The 19,371-nt window shown below is 39.5% G+C and overlaps 1 protein-coding gene across 2 annotated transcripts in view; it reads left to right on the top strand.

Moving 5' to 3' along the window:
• The window catches only part of SVEP1 (sushi, von Willebrand factor type A, EGF and pentraxin domain containing 1), a 119,618-nt gene that overhangs the window by 32,127 nt on the left and 68,120 nt on the right, over positions 1-19,371 (top strand). For both annotated transcript variants that reach the window (XM_032095312.1, XM_032095313.1), the window contains exons 4-7: positions 7,966-8,124; positions 8,370-8,549; positions 13,474-13,653; positions 17,939-18,136. In XM_032095312.1, coding sequence (XP_031951203.1) covers positions 7,966-8,124; positions 8,370-8,549; positions 13,474-13,653; positions 17,939-18,136 — 717 coding nt within the window. The remainder of the gene's footprint in view (positions 1-7,965; positions 8,125-8,369; positions 8,550-13,473; positions 13,654-17,938; positions 18,137-19,371) is intronic.

A 19,371-nucleotide genomic window follows, 5' to 3' on the forward strand; every position in this document is an offset into this window, starting at 1 on the left:
GCTATCCAGGGCACTTAGAACAGTACTATTTAGAGTAGCATATGCTATCACATCAGCAGTGATCAAGGTTTGCTGAGGAATGTGTGTCTGTGATTATGATAAATACTATGTCCAAAGAAGCCTATTGTATAGCAGTGCTGCTCTGAGCAAAGCATTTTCAGAATTTATTGGATTTCCCCTTTTGTATAAGGGTCTCACTGTGCATGAAGTTTTAGACATAAAATCTTCACTTGCCTGCAAATAAATTCATAAATAATACTTATTTGCATAGCAAACTTCACAACATTAACTGAGTTAACTTCCCAGAAAAAGCCTTTTTGTAGTTTTGGAATTAATTTTACACTTTTAGCACTATAGCTTCTAGAAATACGTGAGGACATGAGAACATACATCAATATTCAAGGTCTAAAGATCAGTAGTGCTGGTGTGAACTGGTATCTGTAGCTGATAGGCATATGTATGTTTGGGTATCTCCTCCAGATATATCACCATGGCTGGATTTTATGTCCATGCAAACAGCAAACCTGTAACTGTCTATAACGCACCAAGACTTAAACCCAAAGAGCTTCATTTCAATACATGAGTGCCTTTTCTGTATATAGGTACTGCACTTTTCTGTATATAGGTACTATAGGTTGTCAGGATCTATCTTGTGAATTTGTTGTTTGAATGAAGCATGGGTAGGCTTCCTCTAAAGTTACAATACAGTGCATAGAATCTGGATTTTTATTCTTATTCTTACGTAAGCCACATGCTTTGAAACAAAAAGAAAAGTTACCTTCTGTAAAAGTATATGTAGTAATCTTTATCAGTAGTCTTTATTTTTATGATTGTAAAACATTTATAATACATCTCACAGCTCTGTGTCCCTGCAATGCAAGTGTGGTTCAAGTATGAATCTGTTTAAGGCACTCACCAAGCTTTAAACATATAATACTTGGCCTGCTTTTTAAAAAAAGTTTTAAAAGTGGGCATAAATGGATTGTCTATATATTCTCAATACTGCTGCTATGACCAAGGAGGGTATTTTGCATTCAGAGTCATTGCTTTGCAGTAATCCTGTGTAAATGTGCTGGCCCCAAGCTACCCAGAGATGCTCAGCACAGGCAGCCCTCCCTGTGGAGAAGTTTCTTGTTGGCATCCTAACTTTTAAAAGCTGTGGTGTCTCTTGGGCTTATATTCTTCAAGCAGGCAGATTGTTCTCCACACCGCATATGCTTGCAGTACTAGGATGGGATGCTCACCCAAGGACTGGATCTCCTTCCAGGCAACATCTTCTGCCTCATGGGAGGGGATCCAAGATTCTCATTTCCATCAAGAAAAAGTTTTTTCTTCTCAAAGTTTGTTATGACTGTTTGAAGTCCTTAAAAATCTAGAGCTAAATCATCTCTAAGTGTCATGGCAAATGCTGCAGCCTACTTGGTAGTGGAATATTGCAATTTCGCTGTCTGTAACCTCAACTGTAAGGTCTGAGTGAACCATCCTCTATGTATCATGTAGAGACACAGCTAAACTTCTGAATTGTTTCAGCCTGCTGCCCTTGCTTTAGAGGAAATTTGTAGAACCACTAAGGAGATGGAGCAAAATACATCAAACAGGAACAGACATCTAGCTTGTTAAATTGCTAATCATGTTGCTTTGAGAAGGATGCTTAAAAAATACTGACAAAGAGCAGATGGATGAGCAGGCTCAATGCTGTCTGAAATTAATGCAGAGCACATGCTGGGGATAATAGGAGATGTTAAAGAGCTGGAGAACATGCTATGACTTAGAAATCTTTCCCTGATTCCTACACGTAAAGGCAAGCTCAGGGTTTTCCTTTGCAGTCTTTGTACAAGTCATACAAGTCAAATGTTTAACTAAAGCCACTTTCTTGCCTATTTTTTGTAACCCTAGCATGCTCCTGCCTCGTTTTCTTTTTTTTTTTTCTTTTGTAGTATCATACCTGTTGCAAACTGCAGAAAGGTAGATTACTGTATCTGCTAGTAGTTTAGATTTGCTTTTCTTTATCTTTCTAAAGGCATTTCATAATCATGATGTGGCCAACCTGAAAAATCTACCATATAGAGGATCTTAAGAAAAACCATCTTCCAAGATAATTAAAATGTGACAACAAATTTCTGGACATAATCTCTACAACAGAGAGCCCGTTGTGTGGAAAGTCTTTGAGCAGCAAGCTTAAAGATCTTTGTGTGCGGGTTCAGTGAAGTATATTTTAGAGGTTGTGGTGGTCTGTAATCCTACTGGCCCAAGCTGAGAATGGCCCATAAAACAGTTACAGCAATAGCCAAGAGATGTTGCTGCGAAATGCATGGAGATTACAGAGGACTGGGGAGTTCCATGAAGCTGTGGCATCCCATGTTATTCACATTCTTCCATTGCAGAGGTCACTCACACATTAAGTGTGCAACAGCAGCAGCAGAAAGGTTTTGGAAGCAGGAGGGGGGTTTGAGCAACACTGTATGCTAGTACTGCAGGACATCCCAAACTCATCTTCTGCTGCAGCAGTAAGTAGGAAAGTGTCAGGAAGTCTTTGACTGCTCGGTGTGGAATGGGGATCTCCGTTTCCTCTGTGACACCGTGGCTTCTCCTTGTAAAGTGTATTTTATTTGGCAGGCTATTTTCAAAGGAAATTCATAATAGCCTCTTGTTCCTCCTGCTACTTCTAAGAGAGGACGTGCTTGGCGCTTAAACAAATTTGATTGCGTAGTACTCTGTCATGTTGAGAGATGCAGATATGAACATAGAAAGATGTAGCACATGATAGATACTGTACTGTAACTTCTCTGTATATCCTTCATTATTAAGGTTTTAATTCCCATTTCATAAAATAACTAAGTTTTATTGTCAGGTCTATTCATGGTAGCAAATTTAAAACATGACTAATGGCAAAGACAGCTGCCAGAGCACTTTTTTCACAGGTATTCATGGTGTACTCTGATTCTGCAACATCTGTGTTGAGTACCTATCCATGCAATCAGTGTCACAAATATAATTACAATATCATAAACACAACTTGATTAAATGAAAAACTAGGCTTTCTTTCCTCATTGAAGATGTTTGGAGACTGAGTTATAAAGACTATTTGAGATTTGCATAAAGGTGTCATTTCATTTAGGCTTTACACTTCTGGGGAAAAAATGAGAATTATGGACTACAGTTATCAGAGTAGCTGTGTATGAATAGAGCTCAGGTTGATGCAGGAGAAAGCAGGATATTGCCTAGCTGATTCCTGCCATATCCCGAAAAGATAAACCCTTAATCGGATGCTTCATTAGCATAAAGTGTGGAAAAAATGCTCATACCAGGGATTACTTAGTAGAGGTAGTTAGTGGGAGAAATTATGCATTGAAGAAAATACAAAATCCCTCAAATTAATCTTTGAAATACATGGAGTTTGAGTCTCCTCTCTCTTAACACTGGGATAATTGAAGAATAATTCCATTTCAGTGACTTAGAGCACTAGTGTAGTTGGGGAGGAAATTGAGTTTGCCTGCTCTCCCAGGATTTTGAAAGTTTTACATTTTTAAGGCAGAAATGTTTATCCTTAAAATTTTTACTTGTACTTTTAGAGGAAAAAATGTGATCCTGTGTAACAGAGTAGAAGAATCCTTTGCCTCATAATCTCCACCTGTTTAAGTCCAGACTGGAGTCTTTATGCCATTGTGAGGGTTCAATGCTGACTGGCTTAACTTTGCTGCTGGCTTTAGCATTTGCAGTGTTAAAGAAGCCAAACTGGATAATATGTAGTAATTGTTTAGTGAGTCTTTGAAATAAGCCTTTGTTTATGTTGCCACTTTTACAACATTAAATTCTTCTTGTGTGAAGATTAAAATGTCAGTTATTTCATTACTGTAGGAAGGCAGAACAGAGTTCCTACTAAATTTGAAAGTCTGTTCATTAATTTTTAGTGGCCTTTTCTAACATTCTATCATTTAGATTCAAACAACATCTTGACACATAGTTATGCTGTCAATATGGTTTGTTGTCCAAAATGTTTTTCTGTCTGCCCTGTGGGTCTTCGTTTCTAGCAAACCCCTGTCATATTTCTTTTCTAGTGATTTCTTTTTTATGTGCAACTTAAGTGTAAGTAAGAAAGTGCATTCCACTGGTGGCCCAAGATGTCATCCAGCCCAGTAACATTCAAAACCAGAAGAGACATGCTGGATTTCCTTATAATTTTTTGGTTAGTTATATACTCTAGGAGAATATATCTGAGGAGGAAAATGCAGGAGGCTTGCTGAAGTAAGCATTCATTATCATTTCTGGTCAGAAAGTTATTGCACTGTCATTACTACAGACAATAGAATCTGCATGTGAGTTCTTGACGAATATCTACCATTTTATGAAAGCAGGTTGTTGATGACAACTTCCATGTGAGCCATCTTTGTGTGCTTGTGGAATCTGGGCCTTGTGCTTGTTTGAGTTAGCACATTAATCCCTGCTTCCAGATATCCTCTAACAAAGAGGTAATCCTCTGGTGTAACTCAGTGTTCACTATTCTGGTCTCAAGAGGAGAATTACATCAAACAAAAAGCATTTCCTTGCTCCCCCCCCCCTCACTACTGGGCAGAGAACAACATGGTTCACATATAGAAATTCTCTTTTTTGTTGAGGAAATCATGTATGCAATGTGGACATGAGTGTCCTCTCTGTTTAAAGGCTGATACTGTTAAAATTGTTTTCCCATTTTTCAATTCTTGCCTCTTTTTGTCATTCTTGACAGTGATGGATTGGTGCTTATTTACACTGGGGTTTATTCACACACTGTTCTGAGGCTTTTTATACCGTGACATTGCTGGAAAGGGGAAGCAAATGTCAAAAAAAATTTTAATTGTTTTTACGGATTAGCACCAAAGAACATGATCTCTCTCTGTAGTCATTTTTTTGCTGGCATAGAGTTGCTAACTGCATGCTGGTGACAAGAATGAAATTTGATACTGCTTGATCCGTGGAAAAAATTACTGACTGTATGATCAGTCATGGATTGAGCCACGTGTGCTCCTCAGATGTGCTTTTCCCTTAAGCTCTGGCTTACCTTTGAATCCATCACTGAGTGTGGAGTTGTGCCATGATGTAGTGCTGGCTGGGATGGGCCTGCAGTCTAGCTGGGTCAAGTGTGGACAGTCTAGAGCAGATGGCCAGGGCTCTGCTCATCCACAGCTGATTTTGAATGGTTTTAATATGAGCTGAGGCCAGGCTAACCTCTGCGACTGTGATGGAAGTGCACTATTCTTAAACCATCTCTTCCACATCTCAGGATAGACTGTGTGATCTCACACACTCAAAATATCTCTGTAAGCCAGTGCTTTCTGGCAAAGATTCTGATTGTAACTTGTGTGGAGTTTTGTAGTTTGAATATGTCTAGGGTATATTTGGGATCAATGAGCAGGGATTCAGACTTGGAAAAGTTCTATATAACAAGCCAGGTTAGAATATAGCTCAACTTCATGCAAAGGCAGTGATAAGCTTTTGAAGCATACAAAAAGAATGAGGACATTTGGGGAAACACGTTTTTCTCAGTAGAGACATTAATAACCATTTTAACAGTGTTATTTACCTCCTGCTGCTTGACTGGAAAGAGCAAATTGTAAGTGTGATTTCAGAATTAATAATTTTCTTCAAAGCCAGACTGATTCAAAGCTCTAAGCAAATTGCTGGGTTTATTGTTTAAAATGCTCACATCATAGAATGGGTGATTATTTTTATCCCGTATTTCTCAAAACAGAAACTTTCTGCTGTTTTTTTTATCTAAGGTGAGGTTGAAAGGAGGAGAGAAATTAGGTTTGGGGTTTGTTAGTTTATGGTGGGGGATTTTTTGGAATGAAACACCAGCGTCATTTTATATGCCATGGAAAAGGCAGAGACTAATTTACTTCAACTGACATATGGAGGGCTGCACTGTCATAGAGCAGGTCCCCTGTGATGCTTCATTTTCACTCTTTCCTGTATCCTCTTGGATGCACTTCATCACTTTGTGCTGGATACAGTTTTAAAAAGAATGCACAGAGACTTCCACAGAGTGCCATATGGAAGTATTTCAGAGATTTCAGAGTAGTACCTCTGATACTCTGATCATCTAAAGCAGGAGACAATATTTCAGAGTCATGTGATGTCAAGATGGGAGTTTCTGCACAGAGAAAGGAAAGAAGCAGTAGAAGTCCAAGAGGATTGTCTTGGATGGGAAGAACAGGTGCATTATAAAAAACAGACTTTTTTTTCAAAATACTTTTCTGAAAATCCCAAAACAAAAATTAAAAAATCCCAGCTCTAAATCTGATTGGATTTTTCTGCCCTATTTCCTTCCTGAAATGATTTATTTTGTACTTATATCCCTTACTGCAAAGGCTCATTGTCTCTTTAAAAGTGTGTTTAAAATAAAAATTTTTGAATCCAAATTACAGCACCCAAAATTGCCTCTTTCCTGGAAGCAGCTCGGTTGCTTTCTTCAAAAAAAAAAACCACACACAGTTTTCTGAAAAGCAAACAAAAGTGTTTTCTCTGGAACCTATCCAAAAAAACCATCCTCCTTCTGGAAAGTACCACCTGTTCATATTGGCTGATTTTTTTTGAGGTATATTCCATAAAACTTGGCTTATGAAAGTCAATTCTCTCATGACAGATGAGGAAAAAGGAGAGTGGATTTTCTTTTGTCTTTGTATTCTTTTTTTTTTTCTCCAGTTGCCTAGAAAGCAGTAAGTTTTCATTAGTAAGACAATAGACAGAGTGTCTTAGCATCTAACGGGCAGAAAAGACAGAGCTGGTCTAACATCTACCAAAGCAGAGACTAATTCTGCCAGAATGTCACAACTCCAGGAGATACAGCTCCACAGGAGAGACCAGCTCCAGAAGCAGGGCACACCTAACTGTGTAAGGAGGAAGTCACTTGAGCTGTTTATGGCTGTACAGTTCTTTTTACCATGCAAAGCTACATCAAATGCTGCAAATTGACTGTACTGAGGGGAGCATATGAGAGCCTGACCTGCAGTCTGCAGGAGAAAATGTGGCCATTTGGTTGACAGTGAAGTTAATGGAGAGAGAGTTTTTTTGGTTGGGTTTCAGTGTTAATATTGCATAACCTTCTCAGAATATTTTCTGAATTTTCATTAGGAGTTACATTTTTCAGAAGAAGTGTCTTTGAGTTCCATTTCAAGTGGTAATCTTGTCAATCAAAACTTCCGTTTAGCAGCATCTATTGATTAGTCCCTCCCCTAATTCATATATCTTGTGAAAGAAACAAATAATTACAGAGATTTCCTGAAGAATAGAATTCAAGGCAAAGAGCAATAAGACTCAGAGTTTTCAAGCCAATCTGAAGTTCTCTGGTGAGAGGTGCCTTTTCCCTATGCATTTTCCCTGCATTAGGAAGTATCACCTGAATGTTTTTAAAGCTTGTGTGTGTAGGTGCACAGAATTAAAAATATGAAATGCAATATAAATGAGTGCAAAATCTTCAGAAGTAGTTGCTTTAATTAATCCCTTCATTTTTGGTGCCTCGCACATTTTCGCACATCTAGTATATAGACCATATATATCATATGGGGGTTTTGCTGGCTTGTATTAGGTTTTTATGATGAATCTGTATGCGTTAAACATCTGTGTAGTTTTGAATGTAGTTAAGTCTGAACTAATTTTTTACACTTCTGAATCAAGAATGTCTTCATAAGATCTGCACAGGTTTTGTCAGTGTGTGTCTTCTGGGACTGGGTTTCTTTTCAAGATGATTAATCATGGATTTAATGTCAGTCCCCGGACAGTCACTGTAGATAACTCCACTGAGTCTGGTAGGCATTACTTGAAACCTCTTAACAGCTCTGCAGTACTTTAAGTGGAGAATGCTCCTGCCCTAAGTGACACTGAATATATAGATGAATAATGTAAAAAGAGTAAAGCAACACACCTGAACAAATCTGCTAGGTGAAAGGTGAATGTCCTGAACTCATTTCTGTTTTCTTTTGCTGAAAGCTTGTCCACCAGGAACATACAAGCCTGAAGGTTCACCAGGAGGAATCAGCACTTGCATCTCATGTCCTGATGAAAATCATACTTCTCCACCAGGAAGTACCTCCCTTGGGGACTGTACATGCCAGGAGGGATATCGTGCTGTAGGACAAACCTGTGAAGGTAAGTGTTTCCATCCAGGAACAGAATACCCCTGGAATGCACAATGCAGTGCTGGGACAATTTTTTTATGTGGCTTTGTGCTGTGAGGGTCATGTCAAATTGCATGCAAGATTTTCTCTGTTGTTCCAAACCAGAAAAAATGCCAAGGTGCAAGCTGAGTTAGAAATTTAAAAGGATTGTTTTCCTTCAGTGTCCTGTTGCCCTCCAGCTAGTAACCACTTTGTTGTGGCTGTTTGATTATTTAGTTGTTCACTGCCCTGAACTGAAGCCCCCTGAAAATGGTCACTTTGTCCAGAATGTCTGCAACAATTACTTTAATGCTGCCTGTGGAATCCGATGCAAGGCAGGATTTGATCTTGTGGGAAGCAGCATCCGGCTTTGTCAACCAAATGGGCAGTGGTCTGGATCAGAGGCTACTTGCAGAGGTATGTGTTTGAAAAGTATTTTTTCTGTTGTTCGTTCAATACAGTGGTGTTCTCTACTCACTACATTGTTGGGTGTGCAGATCTGATCCTGGTAGTCCTTGTGTGAAAGAAAGTTCCAAAGGCTGGCTGCCACCCCAATCACTCTGTTTCCCTCCTTTCTAAAATGGAAGGAGGACTTCTACAAAGGAAAAAGCAGAGCAAGATTTACTAAGCAGACAGTCTTTTTGCAAGTGAATATACAGTCACCTTCCTTAAATCTCTCTTCACCTCTCTCCACCTAATTTCTGTGAATTTAGTATCTACATTGTGTAAATCCAGTGAACCTACCAAGTACTTAAATATGTAACAAGACCTTGTTACATGGCAGTTTTAGAACATCCACCAGACTCTCGGCTTAGAGGGGCGTTGGTGCTGGGAGACATTAGCCATGGAAGAATTCCATTTTGCTTTCTTACAATTTCTTCTTACCAAAAACAGGAAAGCTTGGGACTTGAGCAGGGTCTTCAGAAGAATTTTGAGTGGAATTTCAATTATAATATCCTAGAAGTTCACTATAGAAGAATGCCAGCCAGAAAAAAATAGGTGTGAAAGGGAGAAGATATAAGAAAGAGCATCCTGAAAAATGTTAGTTCTGGATTTTCTGATAGGAGCAGAGATTTGTTTTGCTATTATTTGTCTCTACCTGAGGCTGGGTTTTTGATGGTTTAGAATGAAAACTGCAATTCCATGTCTGTATATCTGGTATGTCTTCTAAGGAGAGACTGAAAAAGAATAAACCAGGTAGAAGCCCTTATCTCCTCAACAGCCACAAGATGCAGTTCAGCATGTTTAACTTGATTTTAATGCCCCTGACATTAATGTGCTGCCCTGAAAGCTAGTAAATTAAAAGCCATCAGCTCATTCTGTAACTCTTGCCCTGGCCTTGGATTGATCTTTGGAGGCATTAGCACTTCATGACAGTACAGCAAACACTGCAGCCCTGAAAGAAACAGCAACTTATGGTTCTGAAAGGAGGAATCTGAGCTAGAGATCGGTCTCTTGGGACATTCTTCCTATAGCAGTTTACTTCTGCCTAGATTTGCAGGACATTTCTTCAAATAGTTCTGGAAATCTTAGGTTTCCTTTTTAGCTTCCAGTGACAAGAGGCAGGAAGGAGAAGCTTTCAATGGAAAATAAATTGCTGGCCAGTAACATGAGGGTATCTTGAGTAGCAGAACTTGGAGCTGTGGGCTTTCCAGCAGTCAAAACATAGACTGAAGATGCATGCTGCTTCAGGCAGACTGGGATATTGGGGGACCCACTGTCAAAGCTTCTGTCACACAGGAGCCCCTTGTGCAAAAAATCTGGGAAAAGCTGCAGTCAGCCACAAAGAAGTGATCCTTCATCTTCTCTTTCATGGAGAAGTGGAAGATTCTAGTACTTGAAAATCTTGCTAGAGCATTTAAAGGAATTCACCTACTTGGTGTTGGGGTGTGATCTTTCTTTAACAGGGAATTTGGAAGGTTGGGGGAAGGCACTGAGATACTGTCTTGATATTGAGCTAATATCCTTTGAAGCATTGGAAGAATATATTTTTGCTTTTTTTGTGCCGTTGTCCATCATACTCAAGATTTCCAGTTTAAAAAAAAAAAGTATTTAAAATCCTACTGTTACATGTGCTAGATCTGCTAGTCTTGATTCACTCAGGCTATGAAAGGGAGAAAGATCAAAGGCATGGTTTATAGCCATCTTGTTAATCCCAGGAGTATTTTATCACATAAATTAGGAAGGGAGAGTGAAGGAAAATCCCTTTGCACTGCTTTGGATTTTGACATTAAATACTCCTCAGTTCTTTTTCTAGCTAAAATCTGCTGTGCTATTAGAAAGTGATTAATGCAGTCATATGTCATGCAATTAACAGCAACCCAGGAAAAAAACAACTGCAAACCATATATTTAATCAAGAACAATTTATTAGGAAAAACCCCAGAGCAAGCAGAATATACTCTATTTTTGTTACTGTTTTCACTGGCTTTATGGAAATGTTTCTTGGTCGTGGAAAATATGTTACTGATAAGAGGGTGGGTTGGTGTTTAATGCTTGGAACCATGACTGAGGTAACGTGGGCTCAGTTATAGGTTTGTGCCAGAGCCATGCTGAGACACTAAGTGTGAACACTGAAACACTTGAGGAGGCAAGAGCACTGCAGCTGTGTAGTCCTTCCAGAAGAAATGTCTAGACAGCAGGTAGTGAAGGGACTGCCTTCTCTGTAGGCACATTAACATTGCCAAGAGTGTCCTCAGTATCTTAATTCGTTTAGGCTTCCTAAGTAGTAGAGTTTGGTAGAATTTGCTTCTTTTTATTGCAGATTGGGTATTTCTATTTCTGTAGATATCTTAAGAGAGCAAGCCTACTTTCTTGTGTATGAAAGATGTGAGATTCAGCTGTAAACATGTTTTTCTTACTCCCCCTACTAGAGTTAAGATACAGCATATTACAAAGCTGCTCTGAAGCTCAGAGCGCCTCTCACAAAATGGGCCTTTCAAGATCATTTTTAAATATGCTTCCTAAAGAATGCCTGTGTATATGCAAGAACAAGAGTAGTAATACTTTCAGAGAGTAAAAGTGAGAGAGTGGTAATATAAGGATATATTAGGTACATCTGCATGGCTTATTTTGCTTCTTTCTCATCCCATATACATAGTTTTTGCTACAAACTTTTTTTCTCTAGGTGTCACCATAGCTGTTTAAAAAAAAGAAGACATTATTTAATATGTGTTGTTTGTAGCTTTCAGAGGCTTTGTAGTTACTGACATTTATGGAGCTGGCTTTCATTTGAAGGAGCACTCAGGCCACATGCCCATTAATTAGTTTGAGGTGCCTAGTGGTGTCCGCTTGTATGCAGAGTAAACAATTACTGGAGAAAGGAGAGGCTGCCAAGTTGGTTTCCCTTTGAATGTGTTTCTAGAGGAGATCACATTTTGCCTTCTACCTGGCACCAGCAAGATTAGGTTAATTGGTAAAATCAGCTTCCCAAAACACAGCAGAGAAGTTGTCCAGCTCTCTGAAGCCACCTGTCACCAGAGGTTGCCCTCCTGCCAGCAAGGTAAACAGAAGCTGTGGAAAACAATGAAATGAGAAAGGATTTCATGTTGTGAGGAAGGGTTGAGAGGCTGGGAGAGCTGGACCTGTTTAGCCTGGAGAAGACTGAGAGTAGATCTTACCATTGTATATAAGTATCTGAAGAGGAGGGAGCCAGGCTCTTCTTGGTGGTGCCAAGCAATAGAACAAGAGGCAGTGAGCAGAAGCTGATGCACAGCAAGTTCCACCTGAGTATGAGAAAGAACTTCTTCACAGTGAGAGTGACTTGAGTACTGGAGCAGGCTGGCCAGAGAGGTTGTGGAGTCTCCCTCACTAGCAAGACTCAGAACTGTCTGGACAGAACCCTGTACAATGTGCTCTAGGATGACCAACGTAAAGCAGAGAGGTTGGACTAGATATGCTCCAGTGGCCCCTTCAAACCTTAGCCATTCTGTGGGTTTAAGGAAATGTGGTCTTCTTGATTATATTTTCGAGCAATCACACCATTTGCCCTCATGGGTTTTTTTATCCCTCTTTTGAACATACTGAACAGTATCTGCCAGCTTCAGCTGAGATCAGTTTTAAATCAGAGTTTTCAACTCATTTTGGAAAGTCAGTGGCTGGTTATTGGGGTATCGTGATCATCACATACTCATGTCCAGACAGTAGGTGTATACAGCTTAGCTATTTGAGGGACCCAAAGGCCAGGCAGTGTGTATGTAGTTCAGAGTTTTGTCTGGATGGGATCAAGGGCAAAAATGCTGGAGCATGAGATCCTAGCTTAAAAGGATCTGCACTGAAAAGGCCGTACAAAGGAAAGAGGTCCTACTATAAAATCTTGAGGTTGTGACATTGAAACAAAGAACATAAATCCAGTTCATACCAGTGCTACTTTTTTGTTACTGTGATCATTCATCTCTTTTGGGATCAATCTTAATTACAGAGTAATTTTGTGCTAGATTGCAGCATCAGGATTCAGTAGTAAAACCATAAAACAATCTGAGGATCACTCTTCACTTCCCTGCTTCCCTTTCTGCACACACATCCTGCACAGGACTGCATTCTCCTTGGAGTCATACTGCTTTCAGTGTTTGCAAGACATTACAGGAGAAAAGCCTCTGTGCTGAGCAGCAGCCAGGACCGTCTCCATGCCTGACACCTGAAAGGGTCTCTTTTGTCTCAGCAACAGCCTGATTTGTTCCTTTTCATCTCTCATGGACCTGGTATACAAGCCGTATAAGTTCCTTCCTCCTCTCTCTGTCTCCATCAGCATGCTGAGCATCTTCTTATTTGCTGAGGCTTATCCGTGTCTGTATTCCGTGAATGCAGTCCAGAGTGCCTGAGAACACTCCTGAGTACCAAGGCACTGTCATCTGACCTGTTCATAAGCTCTTAGCCTGTTGCCTGGTGTGTTCTCAGCCCATACCAGCCTGCCAGTTGGAAATCCCCCAAAGAACTCTCAGGCGTTGTTAGAAACTAGGAACTCCCAAGGACACACAATTTTCCACAGGATTCCATATGCCTGCAGCTGTCCTCTTTTGAAGGCATTACCAGCTCAGGCCCCACACTGTGTGCCAGATGCACAATTAGTTTGTTAGCTTGGACTTATGTCAGTACTTATGTGAACTTGGAAGTGTGTGCCCAGCCTCATACATTTATTTCATGTAAGACTGTTTACGGAAGAGGAAGGTATCAAGCCTTTGAAAAAGTCTGCTCTGTACTAGCTCTATTCCCTAAACTCGTACAAGTTACTGTAACTAATGTACAAGATGGTATCTCTCCCACCTCTGAAAAACTGGGCAAAGTAGTGTAACTCCACTGATACTCAGTGCTCAGACTGAACTGGTGTTTTTTTCCCTTTGCAGTTCGAACGTGTCCCAGACTTCGGTCTCCTCAACACGGATACATTAATTGTTCAACAGCGGATATTTCCTATAAGACAGTATGTTTTGTGACCTGCAATGAGGGCTATGAAATTGAAGGAACCAGCAAACTCACCTGCCAGGGAACCTCTCAGTGGGATTCAAAGGAGCCAAAGTGTGTGGGTAGGTATCTGACCTAACTCTCTCTGTTCATGTCAGAGCACAGCCTTTTCCAACGTGCTGACACAGATGAGAAATTCTCCATATTGTGGTAACTGGTGAAGCTAAGCTACAAATGAGAATTTTTGTATGGATGTTTTATACCGATCTTAGAAGCTGGGGAAGGGCAAAGGAATTTGTAAATGGAGAAAGTGGACAGATTGTCATTTAAATCCCACATGGACTGCTGATTACTGAAAGGTTGTTGTGTCTCATTAGTGTCAGACACTGTCACACAGTGTGTTACAAGAAACACAGAAGCAGTAGGTCTATGCTAGGGATTGAATATGAACAACCAGTACTTTGAGTTACCATCATAAAGCTAAAGTTGATCTGCAGGCAAGGACTAGCTTATGTTAGCCAGGCCCTGTGTAAACCACTCGAATAAAGGTGCAGTAGTTGTCACTTTTGCTGGACTCACAATAAGGAAATAAGAGATTACACAAGTTAGGAACTAAGCACCTCTGAGTCAGAATTCAGGGGTCACCCCAGCTGTGCAGGGATAGCTAGGCATGTACTGCTGTTCCAGAAATAAAGGACTATATATTTCAGAATTATCCATTTAGGACTAGTGACAGGTCTTGAATTAACTTTGAAAAGTAAGATGATGAAATGCAGTTGAAACACTTTCAAGCACAGACTGAAGGAAAAAAAAAAATAAGCACAAGTCTAAAATCCAGCAATTCAGAAGCTGATCCAGTGCTGACTAAAGTCAGAGTGAAGTATATGTCACCTGGATCCAGTAAATACAATGGCAGTAGGGTGACTTCATTTGAACCTGTGGCTATTTCTTTACTGTTTTATTGCAGTCTTAAAAATGTGGACTTTGTGTGAGACAAGCATAAATTTCTAACTGTAAGTACATTCTCTAAAACGATGAAAATAATCCACAAGAATTAATTTAACAAGACGGTTTGCTAAGAGATCCTAATCTTTCTTCTCTTAAAATCAGTGGAAAAACTTCAATTAACTTCAAAAGGAAGGGCCCCTGAAATCTGGTTGGAATATTATAATTAGAAGATTAACCATATTCATCAGTTGAATTCATCCTTCTTAGCTTAGCATTTTGATTAATAAAATCCAGCTCTGCTCTCTATCAGAAGATTTCTTCACACCATGTAATATTGCCTCCGTTCCTGGATTATCCATGGCAATATCTTATTTTTGCTGAGTCTGAAAAATCTAATGAGAAAGTTACCTTTGATTGTCAGAAAGGAAAGAGTGTTAGCTGGGAAGCATTTCTGCTGCTTCTTGTTGTGATGGGTGTTTAGAGCAAGCTTGCTGGAATTCTGGTTCAATATAAATGTGTGGAGTTTTATTCATGTAAGGATGTATATCAGAAAACTGATACTGTATCCTCCTCAGAAGCTACTCTTTGTACCCATTTTCTCAATTATCGTAATTGTCAAGGAGGTATTGTCTTTTTTATTTTTAGTCCAAATAGCTCCTAATTACTATTTACCATTTGCTGGATAAAAGGCACTGGAAATCCTACTGTATTTAGGCTTTTGTAATTGATAATTTATTAATGTCATATCCTTCTGTTAGCAAACTGGAGTTGTCTTCAGTCTATTACCTTGAAACAGATTTCTTGGACCTCAGGATATTCGTCTAGCTGGTTTTCTGAATGCTTTTCAGTTTGACTGCTCATCAGTGCAAAGTTTGCCATATTTGCAAGTTAGCTCACTGAGACTGCACCACAGCCATCTGTAACCATTACTGTCACTGTACCACAACACTGCCTGGATTGTTTACAGTCACTTCTGTGGGGTCTGTTGTCATGCATCTCTTTCCAAGAGACTGGAAGGTAATGCAAGCTTGGATATTACATAAGTTTTAAATTTTTGTCTTTTCCATTAAAGATATTGTTAGCAATGAGCTACTTTTGAGTAGGGTACATATGTTTTATAGGTGGGTGACAAACAAGATATCTGCTGAAAAGGGAAGCTTTGTCATTTCTCCAGTTTGAGGGGGAAAAAAGTAAAACCAGAAAACCTCCACAGCCATGTTCTTGTGTTTCCTACCCATTGGCAAAAGTTTAATATCAATCACTTTAAAATTAATGAATTTTGCACGATGCTTTTCTCCTTTCTTTGTTCAATATTTAGTGAAGTAAAAATACAAATGACATCCAGGGTGCTGATGCCATCTAGCGTTGAAAGAATTACTATTTCTCGCTTCTGATTGCAGCTGGCCAGTTTTTTTTCCCTGAAACAGTCTTGGCAAAGGGATTGAAGGAAAGAGGCATGATTTGCTTTATAATCTTCTTATTTGTCAAGTTCCTTTTGATGTTAAGAATTACAATACAGTGTTGTGTTTCATCACAGGTGGTTGCAGGTGAAAGCAGGTTCTTGTGTCTCCTTAGAAATACTTCTTCTCTATTAATTCCCTATCAATATGACTAATGTCATGTATATCCCTCTACCATTAATGAATTCCAGACTTTTGGATCAGCTTGATCAAATTCTGGAATTGAGCACTGATAAAAAAATCTAAACAACACTGTTACAGTTGCTTTTTCTGGTAAAAACCTGTCCTACTTAGAAGAAATTCCCTTGGGCTAGATATACCAGATTTTATCCTGAGTCTTTGTCAGACATTTCAGGATTGTGCTCTACTTGGATTTTTCTAGTATAGCTGGATGTGTCTCAAGCAAGAGTCCCAGCTGTTTTTGCTTTCCAAAGAGCTGCAATTTCCTCTGCTTTTCATGCTTACATGTTTCAGTTTCTCTACTTGTTCCCAGAGTAATATACATTTTAATGCTTTTAGCTTGTCTCTTCAAATATTTTTTTAAAATTGTGATCTTTTTGCTATTTGTTAATTACCTTCATATGGTGAGCAACCAGAACTTAGGGTTTGGGGTTTTATTTCCTGATGGAGTTGTTCCACCTTATAGAGCCAGCAGTATCTGCCTGAACAGAACAAATGTGTTAGAAGTGTTTGTGACCTGTGCATCCTGTTGAAATGAAGTGCAATTATTAATTGCTTGGACTTTAAAAACATTTAGGTATTGAGGGTTTACATCTCAGGAAATACACAGAATTCTTAAGAGTCTTTAAATTAGTTTCATGCATAAAAACCAGTTTTCTGTTACTTGCTGCATGTTTTGGGAAAGGAGAGGAGAGAAAAGGAATGTGAAGTGTTTTGAATGTGAATCATTTTTCTGTCATTAAACCATTGCTAAGAGCTCAGTAGAGCTTCCCTTTTGTGTAGCTGGGTTGGGTTGCTTTTTGTGTGCTCTTGGTGTAAAGACCTGTCTAATTTCTTCACTGATGAGTTATAAAGAGTTAAAAGTCTTCTCATTGGCTCTGAATAAGGAAGTATTTTTCATGTGTGTTTGCCTATTTTCTGTTGCAAGAAACAGTACTGGAAGTGTACAAACCACATTCATGGGACACCCCTTTTTACCCTCTTTGTTAATGCCTCCATACTTGAAGTAAAAATAACATTCCTAAAAACAACCGCTTAAGAATGAAACAAAGCTTTTGTGAACCTGTTTAAATACATTGTGGTTTTTGCTTTGATGTAAATGGTCTTCAGGATTTGTAGCGAACCCTAGTAACAAAATAGTTCAAAACTTCTATTTTAAACCTTTAAGCAACCATCAACCCTTCCTGATTTTACAGAGCTCAGCTGCTTCCTATGGTCACCCTGAGTCTTTCCAGCTGTTTTGAACACAGAGCAGACCAAGTCCAGTTTCATTTGGTTTGGAATGCAGTAAGCAAAATCAGATCATATCCCTAACCTATAAGGAGTTCATGGCAGAGTATCTTTCTTCTTCTCTCTTTCTTATTTCAAGATAGAAGCTGTAGAAGGCTACAGATATGTCTTCTATTATCTCTCTCCTGCCATGATCTAGTTTTCATAGAAGCAAGGAAATGCAGCTGCAGAGCAGCCATTAAAGAGGAAGATGTAAGGAAAAGAAGAAGAAAAAAGAAAAGTGAATCCAGAGAGTGAGATATAGGGGATCTGCATGAATATTACTATATTCCTGTTTCAGTGAAGAGCAGGAGTGAGACAACAGAAGATCTGATAAACTGGCTGTTGTTTACTTCATTCAGCACTGAAAGTCAAGTAGCAAAGTTTCATCAGGTCATAATGTTTTGATGCACTCATACCTCTACAGACTCTTGAAAAGACCATGTATTTTCTGCTCCCACTAATTTTCCATATGACATTATTTGCAGGTTTTTTGAATGTGTACTTTGTGTATGTCAGTTATAAATCATGTTCTACTGCTGTCTTGCAGAAAAGCGTTGTCCCATCCTCCAGAAACCAGCACGTGTGACAGTTCTCCCTCCCAGATGTGGGCTGGAGCCTGCCATTTCTGGGACTGTGTGCCAGCTGAGCTGTCCCCAGGGATTCATCCTATCTGGAGCTAGAGAAGAAATAAGGTGCATTTCATTTGGGAGATGGAGTGCAAACATCCAGGAGGCTCTGTGTAAAGGTAGAGACCGGCACAAAATCATGTCTGTGTACACACGAGTGCAGAATTGAAGGGAAGCACACAGCAAATAACTGAGTAAGGTCAGGTTTGAACTGGGGAAAGTAAAACTTAAACAGTGTGTAAGAAGTGTTGCCTGGACCTTTATAGCTTGGCTGTCAGATTTACTTGTAGTTTGTAATAAAAATGTGGAGTTCAGAGGTCACTTGAGTGTCATCTTGTAGTGCTCATCATCAACTGCCTCTCCTGGGCTCCATCTCTCAGTTGTTAGGTGGCTGCCTTCTAAAAGGCCTGATGTGCAGGTAAATTTAAAATTTCAAAGTAGAGGTAAAAGCTTGTAGCTTAAAAATATTCAAAGTGGAGCCCACACTTCTAGTAAAATAACAATGATAATACTATCATTACTGGTTTAGCACAAGTTTTTAAACCCTGTCGTCAGAGCAAAACTGTAAAGGCTGTGTAAGCCCTGGCGGATAGACTATAGAGAAATGTTCATTTCAGTTGTCTTTGAGTGGCTATGGCTGTTGACATGCCCCAAGCAACAATGCACAAGAGTTAAGGCCAAAATTGGCTAACACCAAGTGCATTGGCTGACAAAGTGTAAAGTTGGCAGAAGATGGTGACATGCATTTCAATACAGAACTGCCATTTCATGTACAGTTCTGCTCACCTCTTCCAGGAGTGCTAGGTTATTTATTCCCTTACACACATGCATAACTGAACTGGAAGGGGTCTGGCTCTGGATTATGGCAGGATAAAAACAAAAGTCTGGGAATATGCTCTTCACCTCTTCATGAACTATTGTGCTCTGAGAATTCTTGCTTTCACCCCAAACTGGGGCCCTTGCCAGCCACTGGGTGATGGAACAGTACAGAAAACAGTTACGGCAGTCATCATGCCAGGTCGCTACAGAAACTGAGGCATTTTTTCTCTGTACAGGCCAGGAAGATTTTGTCTCTCTCTTTAAACATACTGTTTCCCGTTTCATGATGTACCACATTGTTTTTTCTGAATCTCTTGTGTAAACCTGGGCCAAACCACAGTTTTTAATATTTGATGGGATCCCAGCACAAGCTGAAGTGTTTAGATCAAGATAAAACAGCATGGCTTGGGTTCAAGCTTTTAGATATTACCAGTGCATAAACCCCTAATGTAGGAGGCACTGAGAAACTCTGAAGGTTATTCTTTTTGAGTAAAAATGAATAGTTGTATTTCAATTCTTTCATTGTTGTTACTGT

The sequence above is a fragment of the Corvus moneduloides genome, chromosome Z, assembly GCF_009650955.1.
Source record: "Corvus moneduloides isolate bCorMon1 chromosome Z, bCorMon1.pri, whole genome shotgun sequence".
In the NCBI taxonomy this organism is placed as follows: Eukaryota; Metazoa; Chordata; class Aves; order Passeriformes; family Corvidae; genus Corvus; species Corvus moneduloides.